The sequence below is a fragment of the Homalodisca vitripennis genome, chromosome 4, assembly GCF_021130785.1.
Source record: "Homalodisca vitripennis isolate AUS2020 chromosome 4, UT_GWSS_2.1, whole genome shotgun sequence".
NCBI classification, from domain to species: domain Eukaryota; kingdom Metazoa; phylum Arthropoda; class Insecta; order Hemiptera; family Cicadellidae; genus Homalodisca; species Homalodisca vitripennis.
Window position 1 is genome coordinate 146,452,265 of NC_060210.1, and position 26,522 is coordinate 146,478,786.

The 26,522-nt window shown below is 33.7% G+C and overlaps 1 protein-coding gene across 1 annotated transcript; it reads left to right on the forward strand.

The window, feature by feature from the left end:
• Positions 1 to 3,175: 3,175 nt before the first annotated feature.
• LOC124360263 (ras-related protein Rab-18A-like) lies at positions 3,176 to 24,659 on the forward strand. The gene is made up of 5 exons (XM_046813709.1): positions 3,176 to 3,581; positions 8,462 to 8,579; positions 10,833 to 11,024; positions 17,446 to 17,574; positions 21,180 to 24,659. The coding sequence occupies exons 1-5, from the start codon at positions 3,502 to 3,504 to the stop codon at positions 21,297 to 21,299; spliced, it is 639 nt and encodes a 212-aa protein (XP_046669665.1). The 5' UTR covers positions 3,176 to 3,501; the 3' UTR covers positions 21,300 to 24,659.
• The last annotated feature ends 1,863 nt before the right edge of the window (positions 24,660 to 26,522 follow it).

Here is a 26,522-nt window from a genome sequence, read left to right on the forward strand (position 1 = left end):
AATTTCTAATAATAAATAAAAATAATTGGTAATGAGCCTAACATGAGAAGGGTTACTGAACTGCCTCCAAGTACTAGACTACTATGTACAATTACTGTAACCAAAATCATCGAGGTTGGTTGTAAGAGCTTACTGGCCTTTAATTTTACGCCATTATAAGACGTTGTTTTGTTGTTTTAAACATAAATCGGCCTAATCTCACATGTTAAATTTTACCAACTAAACTAGTGAAAGGTAGGGGATAATTGTTCACTGTTCACCATTATACTGAGGCAAAAATTTACACTAAATCTAAAATAAATTCATCAAGAGATATGTTAAGATAACAGCTTTTCTTTAAAACTTGACTAATGTATAGACTTACCTAAAATTTTCCAATAAACAACAAAAATTTTCACGTGCAGAAATGTACTGGTGTTGTTAAAGGCTCGGGTCCAGCCACAAAGACTTGTGAATCCGCTCCGCTTAACTTTCTTCTTCTCCAGAAGAATTCTAGCCACCATAAAAGTCCATATTTTTTTCTATTTCATTGTGAAGTAGGGTTTACATCAGAAAGAAAAAAACTCGAAAAATGGGCGTGGATTAGCGATTCTCGCTTAACATATTAATGTAATAGATATGAATACTATTTAATACTACGCGAAGCTATAAATGTTACCTTCTGCCCCATTCATTTTCATTAATTCAGCTGAGAAAAGTAATGTATACACAATTCATCAAATCAGGTGATCAGAGTACAAATTATAGCACCTTAATGCAACCAAAGATTGGCAGATAAGGGCAGAGGGAATTATTGAATAATTCATTGTTGGCTCCTGCAATCTTTGCATCATTCCATCATTAAAACTGTAATGATGCCAGTAGAAAAGTATCATTCTTTTTAACCGACCACAAATAAGCAGATGATTACCGTTGGACCTTTTTCTATGCAACTTTTGTTACGTATGTCATCGATTTTTCACGAATAACGAAACCGATTTTGATGAAATATTTTTTAACGAAAGAGGACAGCACTAGATAGGACCCAGTTTAATTTTTTTGATTGGACACGTATCAAAATAGGAAATCACTTTGAAAGTTTTACAATATCAAGTTATATGAAGTTTTCTTAAAATTGCCACAAATTATTTCAGAAATGTCAGAAACAATACGTTGCGTGTTTGGTTCTGGAATATTGGAATAAGACTGTTTTTAATGCGTCCTTGAACAAAGATACCGCTACAGGATTGTGTGCGGAGGTTTGAATTATCTTAATCATCATACATTACCTCAAAGTTGTTGGGGGAAGTGCGAATCCTAGTCACATCATGATTTCAGAAAACGCTTCTATATGAGTCATATGAAACGTGACATAGAGCAACGAAGTCGAAAAAATGCCGAGATTTTCTTTTAATGATTACAAGATACAACATACTGGAAACGTATTATCATTTCACGATAAAGATCCTGGTAACGTCCCTATTGGAAGATATTTTTAAAATTTGGATAGTCCTAAATATAATTTTCTCAAACATACATGTTACCTTAGAGTAGCTTCCCAGCTTATAAGAAGGTTTCGAACTACCTCCTCCAGGAGTATTTTGAAAGATAATAGGGAGATACTAGACAGAATAAGTTGCCAATATATAGTTTTCTTTCTTATGGCCATATTTACCTGACTTGTCATTGTTCAGAGCAATAGTCCGTGTGGCATCCCTGTTGGAGGCAATGAGAGAGGGTTGAGTCACCATTTTTTGCCTCATAGTTGCTGTTGGAAACTTTCCCAGGTTATATAAGGATCAAAATGACGATCATATAAGAATTCTTTGAAACATGGAATGGAGGAAGAAACGGGATAAGTGCTGAGATGTATATTTTTTCAAAGCACACAACTTGCCCCACAGATGCTAGGGAATATAATTTTCATACCAACGGAATCTCTCTCTCTCTCTCTCTCTCTCTCTCTCTCTCTCTCTCTCTCTCTCTCTCTCTCTCTCTCTCTCTCTCTCTCTCTCTCTCTCTCTCTCTCTCTCTCCCCCCTCTCTCTCTCCCTCTCCCCCCTCTCTCTCTCCCCTTTCCCCCCAGGCCGGAGTATAGAGGGACAACAACTGTTAATTTGTTATGCCTTTGTAGCAGTTATATTATATAATTATAATTATATCAACTCAAAGTTATTTTACTGCAAATTAATTATATATTGATAGGGATTTGTAGGACAAACTAGTTTGGTGTCCCTGGTGGCTGGATTGTTCTTAATTTTTTATAGAAACAAAAGAAATTAAGAACTCCGTTGAACCCGTCGGCGTTCAAACTCGAAGAATATATGGCGTACTCGCGAGTATTGGTTCAGCTGTATGAAGTTCACACACATATTGCTAAATTTTATCCAATTCACAACTAAATCAAATTCACAACTAAATCATGCTATGACCGACTGCCACTAGCCGCCGGAATTCTCATTCTTAAGAACTGGGTCTTATGGTCTCAGCTCCGCAGTAAGATGTTGGGGCTCCTAAAAAAGATGAGAAAACTGGTTTAGCTTTCATGATTTATGACCATTCCTTTATAACCATTGTCCATAACCTGCGTAACCTATCCCATGCACATTCTGGGTGACCTGCAGTGACTAGGAATCTTCATACACAGCAGATTCTTTTGTAAATCCAAAGTATATTAATACACATAAACACACATGCAACATGGAGCTAAGACACACGTTTGGACATTTTTCAAGATAGCTATTTGTCCCAATTATTGTTAAGGGGTCACACAGTTCCAGAATTATATATGACGGATTCTAACTATTGAAATTGAGGCCTTGTCATGGGCATTTCTTGAAACATAACTAAGTACTGAATTAGCCTTTTAACAAATATGTATGTGATTTTTAAAAGGATTTAAAGTTTGGAATAGAATAAACACTAAGATTTCTTATTGCGAATAGTCTGCAGTGAAGTAGGGAAAAGAAAGAAGGTTCTCTATCTTGCAAAATAAATTAATGAATAATGTTAAAAATTCAAGTCCATTTGTTTTAAAGTGCACTACCTGACCGTGTAACTTATGCTAGGAGCGCAGCACAATATTCTTAGAAAGGCTAAATGCGTACAAAAAAAAAACACAAAACAAAACAAAGCCACTTCGAAAAATCCTCGTCCAACAAAAATATTACTTCCACTTTCCATATTTAGTCTGAAACAGTGGAACGGATTTGGAATTTTTTGAAGGCTGATTTTAAACGTCATTCCATGATTGATAACTTTACTATTTTACGTCAGTGTAGAATTATTGAACATAAATCTTTTATATTCATTTTGTACTAGGTTATGTTTAACAGACAGACTTCAGGACCTGAAGATAAATATTAAAATGTGTCAGTAACTTTTATTATAACTTATTAACAGTGAAGTATCAAGAATTTTTAAGATTTGCGTCTAATTTTATAGTCTATAATACAAGTGTAAGAATTAAATTTCACTTTGCCATAATTTATAACGTATTTCTTTTTTGTTCTCAACCATTAAAATGTCCTTTAAATTGGAAGATGATGTTTTGACAACATTGAAAATTTTGATAATAGGTGAAAGTGGGGTAGGTAAATCCAGGTAAGTTCTATCGTTAACATTAGAAATTATGCAAACTGCTCATAAAATATAGTCAGAAGGGCAGTTTGTAAATTATGTTTTAAAAATTTGAACTGATTAGAAACCTTGAGGTTTAAAAGTGTGTAAAGAGCATAGGTACATTTAGTTATACAGGAACATTTTGGTGACCACATATCGAGCTTGGAAAGTAGGTAGTCAAATGGTTAGACTTTAATTAATAAGTGGCTTACACTCGTTATTCGATTGCTATTATCAATTGGTTCAATTTTTATCCTAAGGATAATTCGATATTACAATTTAACTTATCATATGATTTCAGCTTATTAGTTATTTTAACGTAAACAATAAACAACAAGAAGTAACTAATATTTTGAGACTTTGAAAATGGCAATGAGTATGAGTGAAATATGTAAGATATTTCTCACAAGTAACAAATATTGTAAAGTTTCTTTGATATCTAAGTCTAGACCGTAGTTGGTTTTGTTGTTGTTTTGCAATTTTGTATAAAATTTGTGTATTTTAATGTACGAGATTCTTCTTGTTACGGTAATTTATTATAACTCTTATTTTGTACGATTTTTACATACATCGAAGTTAGATAATACCTATATCGAATTGTTCGATAATGTCAATCGAATAACGAGTGTAGGCCGCTTATTAAAGTCTCCCCAGTCAAATTTATATTAGACTACATTTATAACATGACTTTGCCTTCTTATCCTGCATGCTGAATTTTAATGACTGTAGTGCTTAGAAATTCCCTTTAGGGTATATAGATTGAACATTCAAATATTCTGCTCATCATTCTAAACAAAACTATTTATGGTAATTGAGGCTGGAAATCACAAATGACGATGTTTTTCAATATTTTTTTTTTTTACGATAGGAAAATGCATTATGCACCGTCAGGGACAGATGTTCACCCTGATGTGTGGGACTCTCGCCCACTAAAAACCTATCGGTCCAGGCATTGGAAACCCTCTCGGAAACGCATCTCTGCAACTACTTCAAGAGGGTGCCATCGTTCGCACAATGGGCATTACTTCATTCTAAAATCCACCGACATGAGCTATTCTGGTGCTTAATAGCTGCTCTCTTCTTTTTTGCCTTAGCACCCTCTTGCAAAACGCAGCGACAGCGCTCCATGATTCGGGACTGGACAACATCTCTTCTATAAGGGTCTCCAGCGAAACATGCCCGATAGCTGCCTCCAGCTCCCTTCTGTCCGTTTCCCACCTTCTACATTTGAAGAAGGTGTGCAGGGCATCGTCCGAATCCGAATCCCCGTACTGGCATTCCGGACTCGGGATCTTCCCCATTCTGATAAGGTAGAAGCCGAAACAACCGTGCCCAGTGAGAAGCTGGGTAAGATAGAAGTCTACCTCTCCATGCTCTCTTTCGGTCCATCACCTATGAGCCTAAAAGACCAACGTCCTCGACTCTCCGTCTCCCATCAAGTTTGCCACTCATCCATTGTGTGTGAATGGGCAGCAGCACGGCTGACAGTGCCATTCCCATCGTAGACATGCTTCCGCTCAAGAGCAAGAAGATCGATGGGAATTACCCCCGCAATCACAAGGATGGCCGGCTCCGAAACGGTACGATAGGCAGATGAAATCCGGAGAGCTCTGCACCGCCACGACCTTCCTCCTGTAGCGCTTCTGCCGCAAGGCATCCGCCCAGATCTCGCAACCGTAGGGGATAACCGAGTTCGTCACGGACATGAGGACTTGGCGCTTACCCTCTGCGGGTCCACCGACATTGGTCATGAGCCTACTCAGATGTTTTTCAATATTAGGAATGGAAATGTGGCGCTAGTATAGTAAGTAGCCACCACTGCAATCAGGGTACCAAATTATCAATTGGAAATACTTAAACTATCAAAAGCAAACACATTTTAATGACAGTCATTTACAATTAATGTTTTAGTGGCATCCTTTCCATGTTAATCAAGTTGGTCTGTTCTTTTTTCTGTCACACAATATACACTTCCTATGAGATTTTTCCCCTTGATTCATTATATGGTTAGGTTAAGTTGCGAGCCGTCCCAAACTTTTCCTCAAATGGAATCATATTGATGTTGGGTGAGATGTTTGTCTTTGTGACTCTTGTTCTGATGTAGTTATCAGGTAATTGTTTGCCCAGTGTTTTAAGGAAGTCTTCAGTACTGTTTGCCTTATGTATTAGATAGGCAATGATACCACCTATGTTCAAAAATGACACAAAAAACCACGAGTGTCCACTTTTTGATTTGTAACTGAATACAAGCACTTCATCTGGTCGACAATGTGTACCACCTGATTTGGTAGCATTATAAAATATAATAATGGTTAGTTTGTGAACTTCATTATTTCCATCAGTTTTCACTGAACATTGTGTCCGTAATAAAGTATTGACAGGGCTAAGACCACCTTGTTTTTATTTGGTATATAAGAGACAAGAGTGGTGTTTTCACTAAAAGCAAAAGTACTTAATTATACTGGATTTTTTCACTTCTTTCATAAAGTTGGGATTCCCCTCCGGTTTTTTTAAATTGTGCCAAGGCCTACACAAGTAAACTCATCATCTTCTAATAAGTCTTGCGCTGAAGATATATATATATATAAAACCCACAGGTTATATTACGACCACTGTTTGGGTCACACAGACGTTTTACGATTTCATGTGATGAGTTTCCCCATAATTAGATCCCTGGTTGCTGCCGCCTACAGTAAACTTCAACATTGTTCATGTAGTACATTTTAGGCTCACATGAAGTAAATATTTTGAGGCCATATTTTATGGGTTTGTTTGGAATGTATTGTTAAAACTGCAAAGTCCACGGGAAGCATCCAACACTTCACCGATGGTTACTGTTTCAGATCAACTGTAATGTTTCAAGCAGTTTTTGTAAAATTTGTCAATATTAAGAAATATAACATTAACAAGTTTGCAGCTCTCTTTGCATCTCTGCTCCTATAATCATCAAACTGCAAGCATTTTAAAATGAACCTGTATCGGTGAGTCTAAAATATTCTATGCCAGTGTCATCAATATGCCATAAGTTCTCAAGTGTTGCATAAGATGGAGTCTGTGAGCCTTCAAGTCAATAAAAGTTATGTCACTGCATCTAGGGATCTAGTAAAATTGTTGTAAAATTGCGTTGGCTTGAAAAATAAATATTTCTAAATCCTACCATCTCCTTTAACATTTCATCGGTAAAAAATAGCACTTGCATGAACGCCAGAGAGATGTTGAAGATTACATGGTCTTCTCCTGATCCTCCGATTTTGAACCGGTGTCATCCTCCATAGAGTTACATCGTCTGTGATACAGCTCATTAGTATTAACATTATCTGTTACCACCAAAGCTATGTCTAATATCTTCCTCATTTTCTAGAAGAGCTGAGTTAAAAGCTGCTTCGGTATTGGTGTCATCAGTTGACTCTTACTCATTTTATTGTGAATGCTTTCTTGGATGTTGTCTTCTTCTGAGACATCCAATGCCCCAATTTCATCACCCAGTACCTGAAGAATTTCCTCTTTATCTGGTAGATGCTTCTAAAACCAAATCAGAAGTATAATACAAAGTAATTAGGTACGGGATTTATAAAAACGATTTATTGATTTGAGAATACTTCTTTTAATGAATAAAACAAAACTCACACTAATAAAAATTATAGATATTATCTATCAAAACAACTTGTTACCTTAAAAGTGCTCTTGCCTTAAAACGTGATGAGAGGCGACAGTATTGATGAATGAAGTGTAATTGAATTGTTGAATGTTAAAGATGTTGATTAGATTTATAATAGAGGGAAAAGAAGTATCCTAAGAGGTATTCACAGAGTGCATCCAATCTGGTTGGCTAGTTGAAGTCTCCATTAGAACAGAGCCAGTCAGGTTTAAAGTGAGCAGTCTCCTCAAAAATAGAGCTTAAATCTGTATATTGTCTGATGGGTTTGTTGGGTGGAAGGTAAACGGCACTGTGAAATAGGGGACATGTATTGAATTTAATTATTGTAAACTCAGATTTTATTAGACAACAGATTGGTATAATCTCTTTAGAGTTCAGTCTATCATTAACAGCAATAATGTCTTCCCTGCTCATTTTGTCCATGATTCTTCAGTGCGGTCTTGAAACTACTAAGGTCAAGTTCAGCATAATGGCTATGGAGAGTTTAAATTTATCCAGTCTACTTTACTTATCTTGTTAACTTTTTAACGACCACACCTAGAAAAATCAACCTCATTACACATCTGTCGGGCACAAAACTTTACTTTTCAATAATTGGTATCACACAGCTGTACCCCTGCCCCTAAAATGCCAAATTTTGAGTCCAACTTAAAAAGTCTAAATGTAAACCCCTGTCAAGTTACACATTGTTTTAAAGGTCTTTATTAAAGAATATGAACAGTGTTAACTTAGAGATTACTGTCTCAAACCATTACAAAACAGCAGTTAATTCAAATTTTAAAAAGTTCCAAAAGTAATTAATAACAATATTTGTTGATTAATAGTGAGCAAAACCCACAATAACATTCCTAGAAAGCTTGTACATGTCTCAACAAATGGGGTCTCCTGTAGATAACCATATGAATAACCAAGATAACTATATGAATAACCAATTCTTAATTTTGTGAACACTATCATCAAACTAATACACGTTCCCTTGAGTCAAATAATAGCTGATAAGACGAGATCCTTTTAATCCAGCTGTGCTTATATGATTGGAGATATTCTGCATTCGTCGATTTACATATATTAACCAATCTTATTTTGTATGAAATTTGTCCCTCTTTACAGAAAAATTGCAACTAATGTTAACTAAAACTAGATTATAAGTTTGTTTAAATCAGTTAGTTATAATATGTACAGTTAAGGTATGGTTTATTTCCAGTCTTTTGCTTCGATTTATTGAAGACACATTTGATCCAGACCAGGCAACCACAATTGGGGTAGATTTTAAAACCACAAAATTAACTATTGATGGAAATACTGTGAAACTAGCTATTTGGGTGAGTATATAAATAACTCATTGACATAACAATTTGTATTAACTTTAAGTTTATATGAAATAGATCAGTTGGTTAGTCTATTATTAAGTGTGATAGAGTTTTAAAATTTGTGACTAGCTAGATTTGTACATGTAAAGTGCTAAGGTGATTTATCTTGTGGTGAGAAGTTGTGTTGCTCAATGTATGACATGAGTTTTATTCATTAAAGGAATATACTTGATTACAATTTCAACAGTGTATGTGTGTGTGTGTGTGTGTGTGTGTGTGTGTGTGTGTTTATATAAATTGTTGGCCAAGTGGTTCGACTTGTTATTTTACGTGGTTGAAAATTCTAATGCAGGTCTGATCAGCTGATTGCGTATTGCACACTTATTTAGATATATGATATTGGGGTAGAACTTTAGCACATGGGCAAAAACTGTTGTCCGTAACTGATTTTAAGTTGGAAATCTGCATGAACTTAATGGAGCTTTCACCATTGGCTTCAGTTCTTGTAAAGAAATAATCCGGATATCACTATCGAAAAGGATCTGTGTTTCTGTAGGTAGAACAACAAAATAAAAAAAGTTTTATGTTGATTAATGTGGAACAAATTAGTTAAATTCTAATCTTAACAATTAATTACATTTTACATGTATTGGAATGGCCTAATTCCTGATATTTGCAATTATTTATTTGCTTTTATATCAATGTTCATAGCTTCACCAGATAAAGTATTAACATAGAGCATTCCAGGTTCACCCCAAAACTGTATAAATACTTCTAAATGTGCATTGTATTGCGATAATCTTAACACCCATAACTGAGTGATTGTTCAAGGGTCAGATAGTCCTCAACCACAAGTAAGCATGGATTCAGTAGTTTACCCCTGTCATCTTTGCATGAAGTCAAATATGGCTTTATTGGAGTCGAAGTTAGGACTGTGAAGTCCTTTCTTCCACTTAACCTTAGATGTATATTTTCTCCAAGGTAATAGTTTAGTTTATTTTTAGTACCACCTATTTGTATGAGTATGCTACACTTTAGAAGGGAGAAAGACAATGTTATGTAGAAAGTTAGTAAATAACATGAACAGATCAGTGTCCATAAATTACTTTCAAAACAACTCTTCATGAGAAAATAAAAAAGATTTGACAGTTGCCAACATTGGTCAACACATTGGTTGACATTAATATTATACAAATAGTCCATCCTTGCCCATTTTTGCACAAAAATAGATTAATTAAACATAAGATGAAATTTACATAAGAAGTAGAGGATGTCTGTGCCAATTTGGTGGTAATGTAGAGGCATGGCATTTTTCTACCTAAGGATTTATACTGTATTTTGCCTAACTTTGCAAAAACTGTATAAATTATGAAGGAAACAGGATTTTTCCGGACATTTACCATTGTTCAGTGATACAAAAACTCAGTAACACTACGTTTCGAGATCTGCAATCTGATCTTTTCTTCAGGTAAATAACTAACCTAACATAATTACAAACTAGATTAAAATAAACAAATCACACCAGAGTGTTGTGACACATGTAAGTCAGGAATCACAACCACCTTGTTGTGTGTCAACTTCACTAACTCTAAAACATGCACTTAATAAAAAACTAAACACAACACTAATACAGTACACTAAACTACAGAATACAGGTCACAATAGGTCTGCAATCACCGACCAACCACCTACGACTGTATAAATTAAGCAAGTTTTACTTATTGTATTTAATTTAAATTTATGTTTCTTTACTATACAAGTTTACTCAATATTATTAGTAGCGTATAGTTTTATTTGGTAAAATATATCATGCTGACCATATATTAGGGGAGAGTTTAAAATATATAAAAATTCCATGTAAGAGGTTTTCGAACCATTATTTTTATTTTTCTCTTTTCGTATTATTTTTATTTAAAACGTTAAATTGGAATTTTTATGTTTTATTGAAATGAGAGCATTTCTTCACCACCTCCTCATGTAATGATCATCCTTAACATAAATAAATTTTAATATTAATTAATTATTAATTAATTTTATATTAATTTTGATATAAAATGTAATATAACAAAAATATATAGCTTCATAAAAGATCAATTATAATAAAAATAAGCTATTGGCTTATTCCAGAATTATTATAAATATTGGATTTAACAACAAGAATTTTGTAAATTAAACCTGAGATTATTTATTTACTATAACTTACTATTTAGTGTTTTTATATTATGTGAGATGATATTACCCTTAATAATAAAACATTTGTTTTAGGATACTGCTGGCCAAGAGAGGTTCCGAACACTCACCCCAAGCTACTACAGAGATGCTCAAGGAGCAATTCTAGTGTACGATGTTACTGATAAACAAACATTTAACAAGCTGGAAACTTGGCTCAATGAACTGGATACATACTCGACAAAGAGCAACATTGTTAAAATGTTGGTTGGCAACAAAATAGACAAAGTAAGTAAATAAATGGTCAGAAATGATAGGCCTATTTTAATTTTTAATACACGAATACATAAAAAAATTTTAATATATTTAAACAAAAACCTTTTTTCTGTTATTTTTGTTGAATTCTAAGAGATAAGTATCTCAATTTTTGTCACTTTAGACTATTCTTTTAAACCCTTTGAGTGCCAACGGCCGAGTAATCCGCCGTCCGCAATTTGATTTTTATTTGTTATTAAAATTATATTTTACCACTATTGATACTTATATCGTAATATTCTGTATTTCTTTTTCTTCAATTAAAAAAATGTTATAGCGTATACATGTACGCATAACGTCGACAGGTTCCTTGTTTTCAAGGAAAAGATCCTCCTACATCTGCCGTAAGTGTAAAAGGGCAGTACACACATTGGTACTTTGGGATTATACTGACCACACCCAGACATGAATCGTTATTTGACATTTTGCTTGTACTGATTACTAGATTAGCTTAGAACAATATTTCGTTAATATAAAACAGGAATTGTCTTATCGCAAACCCCTCCCCATCCTCAGACAGAGGTCAAAGTCGAGCGGTCTAGTAGATAACATGATTGCAGAGTCTCGCCGCCCGTTCAGATAAGCGGCCTGCCGTAATCGGGATTCTCGAGAAAGATAAGATAACAGTGACAACAATACCGATCACAATACCTGGAAATGATTTTTGATCGATGGAATGTTAGTTCTGTTACTCAACTTCATCGTTTTATAACGTTCTAAGTTCATTAAAAAAAGTTTAAGCGTTGGGGGCATATAACAGAATCTGACCCCATTAACAATTGGTAATTTTGTAATTACAGAGTTGTTTTTTCGTTCTATCATGTTTATTTCTATAAATTTATATTTTTGTGTTCTTCATACTGGTGTAGTTGGTAAAATCCCAAAGTACCCACACATTCTGCTTCCCGAAACATACTTGTTAGGTACATGCCCAAACGGACATTTAGTATATAAGTAATTATTTTATTTTGTAAAAAGTGAATTGGTTCTTTTTTGTTTTATAAAAAACATATTATTTAAATTGTTTTGCAACTGGAAGCTTGAATGTAATTGTTGCGCCATAGAAACAAAAGCTTTTGAAAAAGTACTGTATCGTATTTTTTTTTTTTATGTGATATAAATATGTTATTTGTGGATCAAATGTAATAAAACTTGGACTGTGTTTGCACAACCATAGGAGAATCACTAAAAACAAATGAAAATTGGCCTACAGATTTTTTTTGTAATTGATATCTACCTTAAACTTAGAAAAAAAGAAAAAAATCATGTAAGTATACACACATATACTAAAAAAATATATATTTTGTAATGCATGACCTTATATTTTGTGTTCGAATGTTCAAATATAGTGTATTATGAACTGTTTAAAAAACGTTTCACAAAGTTCTGTTCATAAATAAGAGAGCTGTAAACGTTTTCCTAAACTTCTACATTTTTGACAAATATGCCCTGGCATTTCTTGCATAACCAATAGTATAGAGGCCTGGCACTTTTCGTATGCAACATCAAAATAAGCCCGGCACTTAAAGGGTTAATGGTTCAATTTTATTTGTTGTGTTGAGACATTTCTTGTAAACTTTCCAGAAAGTTACCAAATTGAACCAAAGGAAACATTTACTTGTGGTTGTACCTTTTTAACATATACCTACTGCTAACCAAATAAATATAAACATTTTACAAATGATATGAATATTAATTTAACTATCAGATAATTTTATACATGCTTACTGGTTATTTCAGTTAAGATTGGCAATACAATATTATGGCATTAATGGGAGCGGCATTACATAGCAGTGGATTTTTATATTGTTTTCGAGTAATGCTTGTTGGTGATTCCTATTTTATACAGTACAATAATAATAATAATATGTTTGTAAAATAGATTTATTATATTAAATTGTACGAGGGGTATCAAAAAAGTAAGTTTCCCTGTTCTGTAAAAAGACGCGTACGTAACACAGCGTGCAGCTGTGGGCGGGGATATGTAGCGCGGTTCGGTTGGCAACAGGTGCGCCGGTCACTGGCCCATTGTCACGCTTCTCAGTCAGTTGTTGCCCAAACATCATGGAGACTCCACTGCGTTCTGCCGCCAGTTGCGAAGTCCGTAGTGTTATTCGTTTCTTGACCGCCAAAAACGAAACTGCCGTTGAAATTCATCGTCAGTTGTGTCAAGTGTATGGTGAACATGTTATGTCCGTTCAGATGGTCCGTCATTGGCGTGCAATGTTTTTGGAAGGAAGAGAAAATGTTCATGACGATGAGCGTAGTGGCCGACCGGCCAATTCTCGGCAACCTGACGTCATTAATGCTGTACGAGCAGTTATTGACAATGATAAGCGAGTGACTCTCGATGAAATTATGGATAAACTGCCGTCAAGTGTTGAAGTTAGCCGGTCATCTGTGCACAATATCATGACAGAAGATCTTCAGCTTGCAAAAGTGTGTGCAAGATGGGTGCCTCGCTTATTGAGCAATGCCCATAAACAACAACGAATGGCTGCTGCCCAGTCTTTCTTGCGGTTGTTTGACGATGAAGATGAAAACCTAATCAGTAGAATAGTCACTGGTGATGAAATATGAATTCACCACTCAACTCCAGAGACCAAACGCCAGAGTATGGTGTGGCAAAAAAAAGGAGAGGCAGCTCCTCAAAAAGCCAAAGTTTTTGAGTCGGCAGGAAAGGTAATGGCTACAGTTTTTTGGGACTGCCGTGGAGTGTTATTGATTGACTATCTTCCTCGTGGCGAAACCATAAATGCAGAAAGGTATTGTGAAGTTCTCACCAGACTTCGGCGGGCAATACAGAATAAACGGCACGGACTTTTGTCGCGCACGGTTCTGCTTATTCAAGATAACGCCCGACCACACGCTGCTCGTGCAACAATGGAACTTTTGAGGAAATTTAAGTGGGATGTTTTTTGGTCATCCTCCATACTCACCAGATCTTCCGCCTAGCGATTTTCATCTGTTTCCGGAGCTGAAAAGACACCTTGGCGGTCGGCGATTTGCCAACAGCGATGACCTTCAAAATGAGGTGGATACTTGGCTTAAAAATTTGGCGGGTGAATTTTGTGATGCTGGAATAAAAAAACTACTTCCTAGATACCAAGAGTGCTTAGAAATGGATGGTAACTATGTAGAAAAATAAGGTATGATGTAAAAAGTTGAATAAATGTGTTTCAGTTATTTTTTGAGTCTTTTTAACTTTTTCATAATTAATGGAAACTTACTTTTTGGATACCCCTCGTATTAAGCTAAATCACTGCGTCAGGCAGAAGACCTTGTATTATGATCAGTCTGAAGTCAAGCATTATTACGTTGGTCCCAATGTTTCATTTATCGTAAATGGACATTTATTATTATTATTTATATAAGATATTTATTGCTTTGAATATGAATATTTGCTTTCGGTGAAATTTATGTCATTCTCACACTTGAGAAAGATACACGAGGGCTGCTATTTATTTTTCTGGCCTTGGTAACACTGATTGTTTTACCAGTACCAGCTGACGTTGCCAGTGCAAAGTTCACATTGTTAAAACATAACCTCAACAAAAATATTTTATTATTTCATTGTTAGTGTTACTGTATTGACACCAACTTGAAAAATTTATCTTAGGTGAAAATGCAATTTAATCGTGAACATTTTTGTGTAATAATTTTTCATAACTTTTGATGTGGCCTGACACGACAAGAGTGCACAGATAAACTTAATTCCTTATATGGTAATAAAGCACCTTCATATAGGACCCTAAAAAACTGGTATAATGAATTCAATTGTGATTGACGATCACTCCAGGACAAACCCCATGAAGGTTGTCGAATATCGGTTGTTGTAGAAGAAAACATTGATACTGTGCATAAGCTGGTAAAGCATGATCGTCATGTGACATATCCTGAGATTGAGTGATCTTTATTAGTTGACAAACATATAAGATTTTGCATGAACATTCGCATGTGAAAAAAGTTTGTTCATGTTGGATACCGCATAACCAGACAAACGCTCAGAAGGAGGTTCGTGTCGATTGGTGCAAGAAAATATTGATGAAATTCGCTCAAGATGTAGCAAAAGCAGTTTGTTACATCTGCATTGGTGACGAATCATGTATATATACATATGATCCTGAAACAAAACAAAACAGCGTATGGGTCTTTCAATACGGGCCAAATCCAACCAAAGTTGTTTGTGGAAGAAGCAAATGGTTGCCTGTTTCTTCGGCATTACTGGTCATTGGTCATGTGGTGACTGTGCCATTAGAGCAATTCGGAATGGTACATCACTATTTGTTTGCCAGAAGTATTTGAGAAACTTCGGGAAAATTCAAAGAAAAGATGCATCATTCTTCATCATGACAATGCGAGCTGCCACAAATCAACTGAAACAATGGAGTTTTTTAACAGGGAAGAACATTGAATTGATCGGTCATCCGCTGTACAGCCCTGACTTGGCACATAATGACTTTTGTTTCCCCTGAACACCAAGAAAAAACTACTTGGACAATGGTTTCATACACCTGAAGAAGCAGTTGTGTCATTCAAAACCCATGTTTTAGAAATACCTGAATCGTAGTGGAAAAAAGCTTTGATAATTGGTTCCAACGCATGCAGAAGTGTATCAATCAACCTTCATGGAGAATATTTTAAAAAACATTAAAACCGATTTTGTTCTGAAATTCTTGTATTTTTATCCTTAGGCCAGGAAACATAAATAGCAGCCCTCGTATAACTATTCTTATATTCTTCCACTTGCTAACCATACTACTTTGACAGTTTTCTCTCTTTCTTGAGTTTCTTCTCTAAAAAAACAGCTGTAGATTTAGTCTGTCAGCTTGTAATGTGCTGATGATGTAAATCTTTTTTCCAAAAGAGAATTTGACAAATGATGCTGTTATAAAAGTGTCTATATTTGCAGAATAAACCTTCTCAAACATTTCAAAAAGCATATGCAGAACACCTATGCTAGACCTGATAGTTCATTCATTTCTTTTACATATACAAAAAACTTTAATACAATGCCATTAGATTCAGTCAATACAGTTTTATCCTACATTAATATCTTTGAATTTTAAATTAACTTAGTGTTTGGACAGTAAAAATCCCCCTCCATAAGTCCATTGATTCATCTAAAGACAGTTCCTTACTAGTACTAGGCAGATGAATGTTTTCTACTTTGATGTTAAAAAAATTAATTACATGCTTTATTTTATACAAATGATCACAAGAATCATAATCATCTGTAGTCATATGTAGAAAATATAAAATTAAAAGAAATCGGCCTTAAACAAGTATGATTGAGCATTTTAGTTCTCCAACATACATATGTTGCTGTAGCATTTTTACTATTCCTGTATGAAATAAAATATTTGGAGAACTTTATACGTAATGAATTTGAATTAAGCTGTTGTTTTGATGTCTTTGTTTTAAAAAAAGAACAAGAAATTGATCAATAAAATAAGAGTTGAAAAGTGATTCATGATCAAGTGAAAACTGTAGATTCTTATTGTACATTTTGAACTTTATAACATGAGTAATTTTAATGTTTGTAATGACTCATTTCATACACCCATCTTACATTCATTTCAATACTTAATTTAATTTATAAATTTATTAGTAATAATAATTAAATAATTATTTATAAATTGTCTCAAATTTTAATACAAACAATAATAAATACAAAATTAAATATATCAAAATTCACCTTATTACATAGAAAACTCAAAAGTTATAAAGTAAACTAAAGTCAGTGATACAGTGTGCAGGGATGATTGTTGAGTGAAGAGAGAGAGAGGTTTAAAAGTGACGAGGAGAGAGGGATATAGAAGAAGTGAAGCAAGATTATTATTATTTAAATAAAGAAACTGGTTATATTTATTCAGCAGTATTTGGTTCAAAAGAAAGGTTAATTTATTAAATTCATATTATCACTGAAGTACAGAGAAGCAGAAAACAGACATTGGGTGAGAAAATTCCTTTTAAATTTAACAGTGATCCATTGGAAGAACATAGAACCCAGGAACATTTGATTTGGCTAGCAATTCAAAATTAATATAAGCTTAATTAAAATTTAACAAAATTATTTTTCAAATTACAATACATCTTTTATTAAAAACAATACATAATATTTCTATTTCATTAAGCCAGCACGACCACCCTGCCCTAAAATTTAAGAACTGTATTTAAAAAAAATTACCATTATTGTATCCTCCATCTTGTTTCAAAATTCAAACCTGTATGTCAATATTTATCATCATTAAAGTTCACATTTGTATTATACTGAGTTATTTATTATTTCTAGCTATAATCATCAGAATACAAATTAAGTTAGTGTATAGTTTGTAGTAGTATATTACATGTTATCACAAACTCTACACCTTGGATGATTGATTGTGTCCAGAGTAACAACAGAGAGGTGTCACGTGATGAGGGGATGAAGTTTGCGAAGAGACATGCAACATTGTTCATTGAGTCCAGTGTTAAAACTAGGGATGGTGTTCAATGTGCATTTGAAGAACTTGTCCAGAAGGTATGTGTGGTACTTTGTAATTGAATATCACTATATTTTAATAGCTCAGGGTATTGTGTCCGTTTCTCCAGACAACATGAACAATTTTTTAATTCAGTGTGTTTGTCGTCATGGAAAGACTGACATTGATTTTCATATTTCACAAGGAACAGCCTTCAAAATTTGTAAAAAAATTAAAAGTAAGCATTGACAAATATAATAGTGCAGGTAAAAAATAACACAATAAGGATGGAAATAGCCCCCACAACCACAAAGACAGCTGATCTGAACACTGCTCACACCTTGTGCCTTTAGCATTCTTTTAGCCATATTCTGTAGAAATACAGAAACATGGAGTATGTGATATACATAGCCACTGCTTGACACAGGTCAACCAGAGTTTTAAATTAGATGATTCAAAATGGCATTCATTCCATTATCCATCACATTTTCTGTAGTGCCATAAGACTGCTCCAAAAAGGTGAACTTGCTGCCAAGATTTATATAAAAATACTATGTGTGTTCTTCTAGTCTATATGGCCTGGATTCAGATAATGACCGAGTCTTGGAGGGAAAGATGATCTCTGAATAGATTCTTCTCTCCCAACCAGGGAGTCATGCATTCTCATCATGACTTGGTTGAGCAACTATTGTACCTTGTCAAGAGCTCTGTAAGCAGTAAGAGTGGCAGTATTGTCAGCATATTTTTGAGGGAAGCTTCTGGGCATTTTTATAGGGAGATATGTGACATTCCACAGGTTCAGTCTTGGGATCAAACCCCAAGCTACATCTGCTCTGGAGATCTTGTTTCATCCTTATCTCCTCTTGGTCGTTATGCAGAGTTTGTCTTTGTTGTAATGTGACTGGATTTGTTAAAAATAATTATATGAACAATTAATTATTGATATAATATAGTGTTAAACATCTTCAAAATCGTCTCCTTAAATGTTTGTACACCTCTCTACTCTGTGACAATCCCAATCATAATAAAAGTGACTTTCAGGTTTGTGTTAAGCTTTGGGAATAGGAAAAGTGTGTTGAGCTCACATCATGCTGTATGACGGAACAGCGAGATTGCAACTACTATCCAGGCAGATAGGCAGTCACAATAAGAGAGGTGTGGGCTAGAGCATTGTTGAGGTTAAGCTTCCAATTGTTTCAGTTTGATGAGTTTGTGCAAGGACTTTTTTTGTATAAAATACAGCATTGATGATTCGTCCTGATGGTATAAATTCTTTGTGAACATCAAATTCCACGAGATTTTTTCATTTGGCCACATTTTCATCCAAACCACTTTTTGTATGAGCGTCCAGATCACTCAATGTCTCCCATCCATTATTGATCTCACAGAACCTTAGAAAGATCTGAGCTCTAATAAGGGTTGTTCCAGCCTATCTGACCTTCCATTACGAAGACAAGTGTATCAGAAGTGGTTTTGCCCAGATAAAAGCAAAATTGAACCTCATTGCGCTGCCCTAGATAAGTATCCATTTTAGGTATTTTCTGTTATAACAGACATAGATTTTGTGCCGTTCGTAATCCTCACTTAGTCAGAACTTAAATACAACTGCCACCTGATGTATTACTTGGCTTAGTTGATCAGTTTCATTCATTTGGCTGATTTGAAACCATTGTTCAGTTCAATGTTTCTAGCATGAGTAGGTAGTATTAACTTTAGATGGCATGAGCCTTCTTAAAGGCATTCACCACTTGGTTGAAAAGTGTATTGATGGTTTGGAAGTTGGTCACTGGGCTGCTCCTGTGAGCCTTGGCTTCAACAGCTACTAGAAAAAGTTATGATCAACACACAGCAAGGGTGAGAGTCTCTTATGAATGGTCGTTATGTGGATGGAATTTCAAGATGCCATTACCCTTGCCAAGGAAATGAAGGCATCTTCCGCCTTACCAAATGTCAAAATTGCTTTCAGTCAAGCAGTGGTAGTACATATTCTATGGCTGGACTGAAGTAGTATACAGAGATAGACGTACTGTACTTGTGTAACAAGTCAGTGTTTGTAGATTTAGAATAGGTATTTACGTAACACTAGAATACATACAGGAGTTTAAGGTTATACACCCTAAGTCTTTTTATGTACAAAAAAAAACATCCACAATGCAGACTTCATTGAGAAAAAAATCATGGAATATGTATGCTTGTCTCAATTTTATCATGAGCTACCATTTTGTATGAATAAACAAATATTTTTGCTCACAACAGTTGTTTGCAGCACTTCATCCATAGTGGAAGTCAGCAATGTTATTTTCTTTATTCAAGCTTAACATTTAATTAGTATAAATATTTTTTTGTATGCAAATGTTATTGGTGATCACTAAAAATTATGGTTGAAAAATTATCAGTGCTATTACTTTGTTTAAACATATAAATATATTTTTAAAATTGCCAAACAACTACACCCTACAAATTAATGCATTTTACTGTTGAAACACAACAGTTTGTACTATAAAAACACAACTTTATCTCTTGTGACTTACGTGTCACAAGCTTTTATATTCATTCTTTTTAACCCTCCGAGTGGTGAAAGACGCTGCAGCGTCTATTAAATCTCGTTCGCGAGTGGCAAAGACGCTCTAGCGTCTATTAACGCAAGCCTCTCTTGTTCCGGTATTTCCGATGTTATGCCGCGACTTAAACGCTATATATTAGGTATGGTTAGAAAGACCAGATTCTAAACTTTAATTTGATATAGTATTTAGATATGCTGGTACTAATGGAACTCTTACAAACGGTTCATCCACCTACTGTACTACCTCCTGGACCAAGTGTAGGTCTTCTTCACGGGATTGCTTATTTACCAGACTTTGTGCAGTGTGTGTACACACCAAAAAAGGGGGTAAAAGTCACTTCTGGTGCCCAACTTGTAATTTTGGGGTTCATAGGGAGTGTTTCCCTTACCTGGAACATTATTGGAGGCCTCTCAAACCAGGAAGAATGATGAGGAATGAGGTTGGCTCTGATACTGACTAAAATGCAGTAAAAAACGTGTACATAAAAGTTTCGATCAGCAAATAGTGCGTTGTTTTTAGGAATAATACATATAACGGATACATATTTTTGTTCAGAATTAAATTTTAAACAAAATGGCTATTTTGGATTTGTGTTAAAAAATTAAGTTTAGGAACATTTACTCAGCCTAATATAAAACAAAAAAATTTGAATTTTTATTTTTGGAATTCAACCCATTGGTTTTTTTACACCAATCCAAGGTAAGTGTTTCATATTATTACCATTCTACTCTGTGTGTTATGAAGTTTAAATCGATGTATGATATGTCATACTTATATAATATACAGGATTTTATATAAATTTTCTTTTGCGAACATACAAAATCAGTAAAAATGTCCCGCCACTTGGAGAGAAAAAAGTACCGCCACTCGGAGGGTTAACCTAGATTGTATTTATGTGTTAGGTTATTATTTACCTGAGGAAGAGACCAGACTGCAGATTTCTAAACACAATGGTACTAATATTATTGTATCACTGAACTTGTTTATCATTTATTATACTACTTCTCATGTTGACCATTTTAGCACTATTTGAATTATCATATGATTGAACTATCCAAAGTGAAATTCTAACATCTGATGTATATATTCTTTCTGTACAGATAATACAAACTCCTGGGCTATGGGAGACAAACACGAGCAACAAAACAATAACAGTGAATGGTGGTGAGTCTGCCACTGAAACACAATCGTGCGTTGGCTGGCAGTGTTCCGTAGTCTAACTGTTATCTCCTCTCCTCCACCACATGCACACAAGCGGTTGAAACAGATATTTTTATATCGGCCGGTCTAGTGTGAAAACTATACTAATTTTCCCACTTTGATAAGAGGCTGTGATTTATTTCTTATAAACATTTTAAAGAGGTTTAAATATTTTCGGTGAATAAAATGTCGCAACTTTTTAGTCGAGTAAGCTGTGGGTCTTCCGTTAATGCTACATTTTTTAACCAGGAAAACATTGGTTGATGGAAATTTATATATCTATTATTGATTTTAAATAAGTGGATATAAATATGTCAAATTGAGGCTTAATTAAATTACTTGCATAGAACATGAAGTATTTTATTAAAGAAATAGACAATGTTGCTTCTGTTCAGTCATTGTATAGCATCACAGTCTATACGGATTTCATTCCTAATTCAGTTAATTCCTTATTGTTACTCTCATCATTGCTACTAAGCTTGTGCTATGTTATCAATGCTATCAATAACATAGATGACACTTTGCTGTGTGGAGCACAAAATATGGACTACTGCTAGATTTGATGGTGCCTTGAAGAGACACTTGTAAATAAGTGTTAACTGTCTTTTGTAGGAAATTCAATGTGAAACTTTTGAGAAAATTATGTAATAATAATAAATTAGTGTACAACTGTAACAGCACCCTTTTATTCTTTTGGTGTTTACATTTCTTTTTGTTTATGTTTGTTAAATAGTATTTTAGTTTCTGGCACTGTAATTGAATTTCGCTGTTTGTAATGATTACAGGTTTATTAAATACTGGAGAAAATATTAATACAGTCATATTATACTTTTAACATAGAAATCAACACTGTAGGTTGTACTATTGCAAGTAAAACTAAAATTACAAGACAGTTTTCCTAGGATATTTTCATCATTCCACCTGTTAATTAGGTACTATAACTGTCCAGTTGTTATAAAAAAATTCATAACATTAAGTTAAATGTTATTAATCAAAGTTTCTATGTTAGTTAAAAGGCAATAAACTGTATTTTTTATGATTTGATTGTTCTAATGACTAAGAAAACATCCTTGATTATCAAATTGATCTGTTCATTGTTAATCATTTAAACCTTTTCTCTCTTCATACATTGGCATTCAACTAATGAACACTATATGCATAATACTACACATACGTTTATTATCATAGTTGAAATAATATTATAACTAACCTAAATTGATAGTATGTTTCTGCATTATTGAAATCCAAAGCAGCTTTGGGATTTTGGATTAGTTATGAAAGGTTTGCTTTATTTAGATTTTCGCTGCTGAAAAATAACATTTATTATAATATTGTTTTCTGATCATAAACTTGATTTTATTTGTAAACCTAGACACATAATTGATTGTATTTTTTTGTGATGAGTTTTTATTTGAATTGTATTTATTTTTTTGTGGTGAGTTTTTATTTATAATGTGTTTGTACAAGTTACTATGTGTTCATATATAGAAGATTAAAGCTGTAATAATGACAGAGAAAGTATATAACTATGAGAACTGGTTGATAAGTAAGACACACTTGCAAATATCTCACAAACGGGTTAAAACTTTGATCGCCTGGAATGTAAGCAGTTCTCAGATGTATAGCTGCGTAAATGAGACACCTTAGCACAGAGTATTTTTCCTGTTGTAGTAGTTTTTTATATATTTATTAAACGTGTTACTTAAATGTATTAATAAAATTACAACAAACCTTCATCAATAATGTCCAGGATTGACTTGAATGCGAATTATGTGGGGTGGGAGGATTGAAGTATAAGAATCCTTTATTCTTCATTAACAGGACTCAATTGTGAACTGGAAAGTTTAAAATTTGCTGTAAATCCTCTTTGTTTATTGTTATTACGATATGTTATCATTATACCAAATGATGTCAATGTCTATCATTATTAAAAATTCGTAAAATAACACTCTCAATCAACGTAAATTTCTTGAATTCATGTTCAGTGAGAAGCGCATGGCCTCCAAGTAGTTCAATATAAGTCCAAAAGATTGCAGCACCAACAGGTCAGAATTTTTCTAAACATTTTCTACATATAGCGCAACAAAAACTAACAGCTGTCTTTATGAAAGAAACACAGATAATAATGGAAAACGAAGTAACTCTGGTGTGGTGATTCTTTTAAAAACTATTGTTGCATGATATATATTATACATGGTGGTTGGTAGTCTTATTAACTTTGCACCATATATCTCGAGTGTGACAGTTAGAGGGTTAAACTAGCACAGGTTTCTGCATTGCTGTAACCTTTTAATTACTAGGATCAAATAATATGGTATAGATGCATCAGTCTTTGGCATTGTAGAAATAATCTTTATATATTATCTTTTCAACATCCCAAAATAATGACAAGATTTGTAAACTCCATTGATCAGCTAAAATTTGAAATATCTGAGTCTATAAGCTATAATTACATAATTGGGCTTCACAATGCACATGTAGAATCCAGAAACTGCAAATTGACAAACTTCTGTACTATTAGAGGATTGATATACATATATACACCGTGAACTTGAAAAAATATTGTTAACACAAGATAGTAGTGTAACCGAGGAGGAATATTGGACCATTTAGTAGCCATATCGGTTTACTATCATCTAAACTGTGGTCTCAAGTCATGGATTGATAAAACATAGACCTGGGTTTTGAAACTAGAAATATTCATGTTGGTTCTTAAAGAACTATTTATATAATAACATTTACAAAAACAAATTTTACGCATTGTTGATATAAATTAAATTCATGGTTAAAATGAGATAATCATGTGTTTTCGAAGACTGAAACCCGTGCATAGTGTAGCTATAAAGATGTTGAATCCAACTAATCATGAATTAAATTTCAAAAAGAAGGTCTATTGCTACCCCTAACTTTTCTTTTCAATAACATGATTTTATATTTGACTATTAATGTAAATCCTGAATGTATCTGTTAAGTGTATTACCTATCAGCCAACACTCGTAATACTTATACTACTCTGAATATTGAGTACATCACTTTGCTGTTGGGATTGGTGTGTATATTTGTTTTCTTGGACATAAGTAAAAAAAAAAACTGTGAATCGTCTATTAACCTGATAAAAATGGATGAAGAACAAACAAAACATTATGTTTGATCAAAGTATTTTCTCAACACTAATAAGTCAGTGTAAAGAATCATATACTAATGTTTGTAACAATAATGTACATAGTTACTGTATAGGATTAAAATTAAGGATTCTTGTCAAAGTAATGTATTTAACTGTATTTTATAATTATATTGTTTTTACAATTCAATATTTTATCTTATAAAACACAAAGTAGAAAATTGTAATGAATTGCAAATAAAATTGTACATAGCATATTTTTGATGATGTATTATTAATCCTGGTTTATTTAAATACAATACAAAATGAATGTAGATTCCAAGAATTTGTCAGTACTATTTGGATTTTTAAGTTTTTGTGTGTAAGTGTTTTAAATCCTAAAAAAATGAAGTAGAAAACAAAACAGTTATTGTAAAATAAGATTTTAATCGACATAAAATAAAACAAGTGTTATTGCAAGAAACATAAAATAAAATAAGTTTTATTGCAAGAAATATAAAATAAGTTTTATAAGCAGAAAAATGCAATAGTTTGTATTTTGTTTTATCCCATGTAGCTTCAATGCATAAAAGTGAGTAACAAATGTCAACTAATGTATTCACTGTTTCACTATAAAAAATTGGTTTATACAGTAGATCTCAAGATAAAAAGCTACACACAAAAAAACCACGAAACTATGTACCTGAAGAGCAATATGCCAAAGACACCTGGTAGTTCATCAGCAGAAATTACTTTTGCCACCAGAATAAATCACTTATCTCTTGCTAAATGTCTAATGTTACTGCAATGAAACAGGTGATGAGAGGTAGGATAGTATAGCAGCTCATGTAAGCTTGTAGTTATGATTTCCAACTTTTTAAACATCGAACAGGTTTTCAGTTGTTTTTACAACAGAAGATATTATTGGGAATTAAGAGAGTATATGTTTAAAGCTGAACAGAGAAAGGTATGCTTAGATATCAGTGCACTATCATTCCCAATATATCCTGTATAAAATATGAAAACATAGCTGCATATTCTTCCTTTATATCTACTACATTGTATGCAACGTAGTTAAGACTTAAAGAATGGCATAGGTCAAGAATTAACAGAAACATATTTCTTTCAATTATAAAAAAATTTAGAAGCTATAAATACAGCTCTTAAGAGGGGATATTCCAAAGGGAGTGAAAAATGGTGCAACTCACAGAAGTGACTTCTGCGAGATAATTCAGTTGCTGACAGGGGACATCGTCTACATACATTGATAATCCTAAAGCCATGGGCCAGTTCAAACTGAATAAGCAATAACCTAGTCTGTCTTAAAGTCCATAAGGGAAATTCCTCTAAAAATAAATTGGTTATTAGTTGCACTAGTTGAAATTGAATGGTATTGAAAGCGTTAAAGATATCATACCATAACATTTTCACAGGTCGTATTTTTTGCTTGACATACAAAACCAACCTTTTTATGTTCATAAATATTGTCAGCATCATTCAACTGGTTGTATAAAACTATTATTTCTGTGTGAGTTTAGCTCCAGTTCACCTTTCCTCTTAGTTTAGTGTCTGGAATCTGACACTGTCTCAGACTTGATATCTGGAGTCATGTTCGTCTGAAGAGATCCAAACAAAGTCGGCAACAAAAAAGTGAACTCTTTACACCATTTTGACAACAGAGACACCTAGACCACAAAATATAGTGTAATCTAGGGTGTACATTACTCCAGATTCCAGGAGTCCAGTCTATGACAGCGTCAGATTCCAAATGCTGTATTAAGAGAAAGGTGAACTGGAGATAAACTCAAGATTCACATTGAATCAACCATAACTCAATATTATTTCTGTGTTTTTTATGTTTAGGTGTTAAATGTTTGTAAAGCTAAAGAAATGAAAAGATTTATAATCTTGACTAAGTGAGCCCAGCTAGCATATATGTGGCACAACCATCAACATCTACTGTTAACGTCACAGATAATCTGTGATATGATGTTTAAACCCTCTGTACCCACATCCGTCCAACCTCAGCCTATAGAGGTCGAAACCAGTAATAAGTCTTCATCTTATCAAGACATTAATAAAAACACACCTAGAGAAGAAATGTAGGTGGTAAACAATTCTAAATATTCTAATCTAATAAAAT

Bases quoted from the DNA above. Each gene is read 5' to 3' on its own strand.
- LOC124360263 (XM_046813709.1), top strand. From the start codon at position 3,502: ATGTCCTTTAAATTGGAAGATGATGTTTTGACAACATTGAAAATTTTG. The intron at 8,580-10,832 runs GTGAGTATATAA...CATTTGTTTTAG, and splicing joins CTGTGAAACTAGCTATTTGG to GATACTGCTGGCCAAGAGAG. The intron at 17,575-21,179 runs GTATGTGTGGTA...CTTTCTGTACAG, and splicing joins TTGAAGAACTTGTCCAGAAG to ATAATACAAACTCCTGGGCT.